Below are 8,059 nucleotides of genomic sequence, written 5' to 3'. Positions count from 1 at the left end.
ATTGATTTTTCGATTTTTGACGAATTTAAAAAAGTTTTTGGGCCCAAAATTACATGCGTAGAAAAAAATTGAAAATTTTTGTAAATCGACCTAAAAAGCTGAATTTTTTTGCATTACTTAAAATCAACAATAATTTTCAAATTATTGGCAAAGTTTTTGAAAAATTCATTTTCAAAGGGCCAAAAATTCATAGAAAAAAAATCAAAATTTCTGTAAATTGACTTAGATAGCTAAAGTTTGATTTTTGGACCATCGGAGTCGATTCGTGATGGTATTGAACCGTTTTGGAGTCTCCAGCGAGTGTTCAGACTCTCCAATTTCGAAATAAAAGGGGGAGTAAAGTCTCTTCACCAAAGAAAGTTTCAAAATGTGGGTATGTTTTTTGCTTGAGTTGACTTGATAAATTTCAAATAAAAGTCTATAACAAAATATTAGAATTAAGATGTAATTTTTGAAAGTTCGACTTTGACATGATTTTAGCAATTCAACGATGTTTTCCAAGATCTTAAAATTTATGTAGGTATTTTTCAAAGTTTCTAAAAGTCTGACATAATGTCAAGAAATCACCGGAATTTCTCCCATGTTTGTAAAAGTCAAGCAAAATTGTGAAAACGTCGCAAACTGTTCTTTTGTATATCTTCAGCCTTCGGGTTCATTTATTTTGCAACCAGGACTGCACTATATTTTTAATTTTCTTTCTTGCCTCTTTGACTTCGTCTCTTTCTTTATCATAGTAGTTTGTATCACTGCAATGTGAGGTTCCTAAAATGGTAAAATGACTGCTTAGATCACCATGTAGGTATACAAATCAGTGATCGAGTTGGCGAATATTATTAATCATACCATTGATAAATACGACCTCGTAAGGAGAATTTTCGCTTTCAACTCGAGTTATTCCAAGAGGATGCCATGGATCTTTGGATCCATGTACGAATATGATGTTTCCGACGTTTACTTGCATTCCTCCATAAATAGTATTTGTCCGATAAATACCATTTTTCAGTCGTGTTTCATTGAATCTGAAAATTGTTTTAGTTTCGTCGATACCTGGGATAAAGTGAAATACGAGTATTTTTTTGAAAAAAACTTACTCTGGACCAAATACTTTCTCGCACAGTTTCACGTCTTGTTCTGTAAGTAAGTGAATTCCAAATATATCCGAGGTCGTGCTCAAACGTTGATAGTAACCAAATTCTGTACACGTTTGATAAAACCACTGCCTTTCTAAGTAATAAAAGTCGGTCAAACACAATAGTTTTATAAGATTAATAAGTAAAATAATAATCGATTTGTCATAATGATCAAAAAAGTATGAATTTACCTATACAAAAAAAAAAAAAAAAAAAAATACAAATACAAAACTGGAAAATACTGACCCCCACTTCCCTCGAGAATGGTATCGATGTCTGTTTTCTTATACGCTTCGATGAGAAACTCGTCATCGTGATGTAGGCAAGTCCAACCGTATTGTACTAAATTTACTATAAAGACAGCAGCGTATAGGTCAAGCTGTTGAAGAATAAGAATGAAACCAAAGATTGCAAATGTCAAGATATCAAATCCTAAAATCGAGTCACGTACTGCTGAGGCATTGGGATAAGTCATAATATCGCACAGATACTCAATCGATCTCCTGGGTGGTATTTCATTGTTCGTTTTTCGATGACCTTTATCGTTTTGGACAGTGTAGGAGACCTGATTTGCCATCTTACGGAAGAATGACGCTATTACACTTAATTCGTCTTGTAATTCGGTGCATAATCTGTAAAATACGTAAGACGTCGTTTCAGATTGTTATAAATCTTTTCAGTTTCACAGCCTGTTTAAAAACCTACCATATTAGGTACCATAGGTTATATGTAGTACCTAAACGTACCATGTGTAGGCTTATTATTATGCTTACAGGAATAATTTAGTGATGTGCTTTCGACCGGCTTCAGTTTTAATTAAACGATCCAATTGTTGGGTAGCTTCGGCAATTCTACTGGAACAATTTGGATGGTACGAGTCCAACGACGCTTTGACAACTTCAAAATATTCTTCAAAAATGAATCACCATTAATATATACTAGATAACCCGTTTTTGCGCATACTGCGCTCCTCTTCTAGATGTGAATTGTTCATTTTGAAAATTTTGGAAAGTATCTTTTTTCGCCTATAATTCCCAAAAAGTCTTGCTTTTTGCTAACATTGTTATTGTTGCTTTTTGCCGGAAATTGTGAAAGTTTATGGCTGTTTTAATAATTGACAGAAAAAAAATTGTTTCAAAGCAAAAATTCCAATAATTGTTACTTTTTCATCAAAAATAACCCAAAGCGTAAATCGTTCTCTAAAATATCCTGAAAAGCATCACTCTGTCATCGCTTTATCATTCATTAAAATAATGTCCTACTTTTCTACAAAAATTGAAAAAAAGTATCAGCTTTCTTATAACAATTGCCTGAAAAGTCATGGTTTCATTTAAAGTTGGCAAAAATTTCAAGTTTTAGGCAAGGCAAGCTTTTTCTAAGCAGACTATGAGTACTCTAAATATTGGTTCAGTACTGGAGAATACTTCAATAAAATACTTACTTGACACAATTTTAGAAATATTCCAAGATTTCCGAGTCAAAAATGCAATTAGGAATTTCCTTAAAACGTGATTTTAATTTTGTCAAGGACTCACAAAAAAAATTCAACCCCTCAGTTGAAAAATCTTAAACTCCTACATGTAACAGTAGAGATTTTCCCAAATAGTCCGAAACTTGCATAAGTTGATGAAAAAGTGAGATGCTAGAGCTAGATATAACCACTCCAGAACTCAAAAAAATGAAACCATGGTTCCAGGATTAATTTTGATACCCAATGTGCTAAAAATAGCACTTTTTCATGTGTACATCAACACCGTTGTTTTTCTGTTTTGAGCTATTTAAAAACTTTTTAAAGCTCCTTTCAGAAAGTTTTCAACTTTTGATAAAAACCATTACAACTAAAGTTTAAAAGCTATTTTCAAATCAAAATATTATTGAGTAGTAGAGAATACTGATTGTATGAAGCTTTTTCATGTTTTTTAAGCTTTAGGATTTCATTTAAGCTTTCTTCAAAACTGCGAATGTGTCAAAATGTATTTTATGGCAAGCTGTTTCTAAGTAGACTATGAGTACTCTAAATTGGTTCGGTACTGGAGAATACTAATTTTTTATGTCATATCTGAAGGTTTCTAAAAAATTTTCAGCTTTAAGCTTTCTTCAAAATTTCACGAATATGGTCAAAAAGTATTTTTTGGCAAATTCATTGGGCACTGGAGTATTCTAATTTTTACATCATATCTGAAGCTTTTTGAACTTTTTTCAGCTTTAAGCTTCCTTCAGAATTTTGCGAATAGGGTCAAAAAGTATTTTTTGGGGAGCTCTTCTTAGGGAGACTATACATACTTAAAATATTCATTGGACACTGGAGAATTTTAATTGTTTTTATGAAGTATGACGCTTTTTAAACATTTTAAAGCTTTAAGCTCCTCCATGACTCACCCCACAACCTCACCAAAAAAATAACTCCAGATTCGAACTCTACAACCTCGAAAACATATCAATCGACATATCACACAATAATATAAGAAACATTTGACATTTGAGCTTTTTTGAGCTTTAAGCTTTTTTCAAAACTTTACGAATATGGCCAAAAAGTAGTTTTTGGCAAGCACTTTCTGGGTAGACCTCTTACGTAATTTTAGTATTGAAGAATTCTAATTGTTTACGTCATGTACAAAGCTTTTTCAACTTTTTCGAGCTTTAAGCTTTTTATAAAACTTAACAAATATGGTCAAAAAGTATTTTTTGGCAAGCTCTTTCTAGGTGGACCATACGTACTTTCGCGTATATACATCGTCACACTTGTTTATACTGTATCAATTTTTGAGCTTTTTAAATCTTTTGAAAGCCATTTTGATATTTCTTGAAAATCACTGACCAAGTCTCCACAAATCATAGGTGCTTGGTAACTGGAAATTTTCACCTTTTTCCATCATTCACAAAATGCTGTACTCAACTCATATGGCCATTTTGATATTTCTTGAAAATCACTGACCAAGTCTCCACAAATCATAGGTGCTTGGTAAGTGGAAATTTTCACCTTTTTCCATCATTCACAAAATGCCGTACTCAACTCATACGGCCATTTTGATATTTCTGGAAAATCACTGACCAAGTCTCCACAAATCATAGGTGCTTGGTAAGTGGAAATTTTCACCTTTTTCCATCATTCACAAAATGCCGTACTCAACTCATACGGCCATTTTGATATTTCTTGAAAAAGTTGAAAATCACTGACCAAGTCTCCACAAATCATAGGTTCTTGGTAAGTGGGAATTTTCACCTTTTTCCATCATTCACAAAATGCCGTACTCAACTGATACGGCCATTTTGATATTTCTTGAAAAAGTTGAAAATCACTGACCAAGTCTCCACAAATCATAGGTGCTTGGTAAGTGGAAATTTTCACCTTTTTCCATCATTCACAAAATGCCGTACTCAACTTTTACGGCCATTTTGATATTTCTTGAAAATCACTGACCAAGTCTCCACAAATCATAGGTGCTTGGTAAGTGGAAATTTTCACCTTTTTCCATCATTCACAAAATGCCGTACTCAACTCATATGGCCATTTTGATATTTCTTGAAAATCACTGACCAAGTCTCCACAAATCATAGGTGCTTGGTATGTGGAAATTTTCACCTTTTTCCATCATTCACAAAATGCCGTACTCAACTTATACGGCCATTTTGATATTTCTTGAAAATCACTGACCAAGTCTCCACATATCATAGGTGCTTGGTAAGTGGAAATTTTCACCTTTTTCCATCATTCACAAAATGCCGTACTCAACTCATACGGCCATTTTGATATTTCTTGAAAATCACTGACCAAGTCTCCACAAATCATAGGTGCTTGGTAAGTGGAAATTTTCACCTTTTTCCATCATTCACAAAATGCCGTACTCAACTCATACGGCCATTTTGATATTTCTTGAAAATCACTGACCAAGTCTCCACAAATCATAGGTGCTTGGTAAGTGGGAATTTTCACCTTTTTCTATCATTCACAAAATGCCGTACTCAACTCATACGGCCATTTTGATATTTCTTGAAAATCACTGACCAAGTCTCCACAAATCATAGGTGCTTGGTAAGTGGGAATTTTTAGCTTTTTCCATCATTCACAAAATGCCGTACTCAACTTATACGGCCATTTTGATATTTCTTGAAAAAGTTGAAAATCACTGACCAAGTCTCCACAGATCATAGGTTCTTGGTAAGTGGGAATTTTCACCTTTTTCCATCATTCACAAAATGCCGTACTCAACTCATACGGCCACTTTGATATTTCTTGAAAATCACTGACCAAGTCTCCACAAATCATAGGTGCTTGGTAAGTGGAAATTTTCACCCCATCATTCACAAAATGCCGTACTCAACTCATACGGCCATTTTGATATTTCTTGAAAATCACTGACCAAGTCTCCACAAATCATAGGTGCTTGGTATGTGGAAATTTTCACCTTTTTCCATCATTCACAAAATGCCGTACTCAACTTATACGGCCATTTTGATATTTCTGGAAAATCACTGACCAAGTCTCCACAAATCATAGGTGCTTGGTAAGTGGGAATTTTCACCTTTTTCTATCATTCACAAAATGCCGTACTCAACTCATACGGCCATTTTGATATTTCTTGAAAATCACTGACCAAGTCTCCACAAATCATAGGTGCTTGGTAAGTGGGAATTTTTAGCTTTTTCCATCATTCACAAAATGCCGTACTCAACTTATACGGCCATTTTGATATTTCTTGAAAAAGTTGAAAATCACTGACCATGTCTCCACAAATCATAGGTTCTTGGTAAGTTGAAATTTTCACCTTTTTCCATCATTCACAAAATGCCGTACTCAACTCATACGGCCATTTTGATATTTCTTGAAAAAGTTGAAAATCACTGACCAAGTCTCCACAGATCATAGGTTCTTGGTAAGTGGGAATTTTCACCTTTTTCCATCATTCACAAAATGCCGTACTCAACTCATATGGCCATTTTGATATTTCTTGAAAATCACTGACCAAGTCTCCACAAATCATAGGTGCTTGGTAAGTGGGAATTTTCACCTTTTTCCATCATTCACAAAATGCCGTACTCAACTCATACGGCCACTTTGATATTTCTTGAAAATCACTGACCAAGTCTCCACAAATCATAGGTGCTTGGTAAGTGGAAATTTTCACCCCATCATTCACAAAATGCCGTACTCAACTCATACGGCCATTTTGATATTTCTTGAAAATCACTGACCAAGTCTCCACAAATCATAGGTGCTTGGTAAGTGGAAATTTTCACCTTTTTCCATCATTCACAAAATGCCGTACTCAACTCATACGGCCATTTTGATATTTCTTGAAAATCACTGACCAAGTCTCCACAAATCATAGGTGCTTGGTAAGTGGGAATTTTCACCTTTTTCTATCATTCACAAAATGCCGTACTCAACTCATACGGCCATTTTGATATTTCTTGAAAATCACTGACCAAGTCTCCACAAATCATAGGTGCTTGGTAAGTGGGAATTTTTAGCTTTTTCCATCATTCACAAAATGCCGTACTCAACTTATACGGCCATTTTGATATTTCTTGAAAAAGTTGAAAATCACTGACCATGTCTCCACAAATCATAGGTTCTTGGTAAGTGGAAATTTTCACCTTTTTCCATCATTCACAAAATGCCGTACTCAACTCATACGGCCATTTTGATATTTCTTGAAAAAGTTGAAAATCACTGACCATGTCTCCACAAATCATAGGTTCTTGGTAAGTTGAAATTTTCACCTTTTTCCATCATTCACAAAATGCCGTACTCAACTCATACGGCCATTTTGATATTTCTTGAAAAAGTTGAAAATCACTGACCAAGTCTCCACAGATCATAGGTTCTTGGTAAGTGGGAATTTTCACCTTTTTCCATCATTCACAAAATGCCGTACTCAACTCATACGGCCACTTTGATATTTCTTGAAAATCACTGACCAAGTCTCCACAAATCATAGGTGCTTGGTAAGTGGGAATTTTCACCTTTTTCCATCATTCACAAAATGCCGTACTCAACTCATACGGCCATTTTGATATTTCTTGAAAATCACTGACCAAGTCTCCACAAATCATAGGTGCTTGGTAAGTGGGAATTTTTAGCTTTTTCCATCATTCACAAAATGCCGTACTCAACTCATACAGCCATTTTGATATTTCTTGAAAATCACTGACCAAGTCTCCACAAATCATAGGTGCTTGGTAAGTGGGAATTTTCACCTTTTTCTATCATTCACAAAATGCCGTACTCAACTCATACGGCCATTTTGATATTTCTTGAAAATCACTGACCAAGTCTCCACAAATCATAGGTGCTTGGTAAGTGGGAATTTTTAGCTTTTTCCATCATTCACAAAATGCCGTACTCAACTTATACGGCCATTTTGATATTTCTTGAAAAAGTTGAAAATCACTGACCATGTCTCCACAAATCATAGGTTCTTGGTAAGTTGAAATTTTCACCTTTTTCCATCATTCACAAAATGCCGTACTCAACTCATACGGCCATTTTGATATTTCTTGAAAAAGTTGAAAATCACTGACCAAGTCTCCACAGATCATAGGTTCTTGGTAAGTGGGAATTTTCACCTTTTTCCATCATTCACAAAATGCCGTACTCAACTCATACGGCCACTTTGATATTTCTTGAAAATCACTGACCAAGTCTCCACAAATCATAGGTGCTTGGTAAGTGGAAATTTTCACCCCATCATTCACAAAATGCCGTACTCAACTTATATGGCCATTTTGATATTTCTTGAAAATCACTGACCAAGTCTCCACAAATCATAGGTGCTTGGTAAGTGGAAATTTTCACCTTTTTCCATCATTCACAAAATGCCGTACTCAACTTATACGGCCATTTTGATATTTCTGGAAAATCACTGACCAAGTCTCCACAAATCATAGGTGCTTGGTAGGTGGAAATTTTCACCTTTTTCCATCAT

The 8,059-nt window shown here is 34.7% G+C and overlaps 1 protein-coding gene across 1 annotated transcript in view; it reads right to left on the bottom strand.

The window, feature by feature from the left end:
• Window positions 1–808: 808 nt before the first annotated feature.
• Window positions 809–8,059, bottom strand: part of LOC135834126 (putative serine protease K12H4.7) — a 144,277-nt gene continuing 137,026 nt past the window's right edge. The window contains exons 2-6 of the mRNA XM_065347963.1: window positions 1,904–2,039; window positions 1,582–1,762; window positions 1,377–1,509; window positions 1,092–1,224; window positions 809–1,019 (exon numbers count right to left, since the gene is read on the bottom strand). Of these exons, the coding sequence (XP_065204035.1) occupies window positions 809–1,019; window positions 1,092–1,224; window positions 1,377–1,509; window positions 1,582–1,762; window positions 1,904–2,039 (794 nt within the window). The remainder of the gene's footprint in view (window positions 1,020–1,091; window positions 1,225–1,376; window positions 1,510–1,581; window positions 1,763–1,903; window positions 2,040–8,059) is intronic.

The sequence above is a fragment of the Planococcus citri genome, chromosome 2, assembly GCF_950023065.1.
Source record: "Planococcus citri chromosome 2, ihPlaCitr1.1, whole genome shotgun sequence".
NCBI classification, from domain to species: Eukaryota; Metazoa; Arthropoda; class Insecta; order Hemiptera; family Pseudococcidae; genus Planococcus; species Planococcus citri.
The sequence above is the reverse complement of the archived record's forward strand: the minus strand, read 5'-3'. Positions and strand labels throughout refer to the sequence as shown.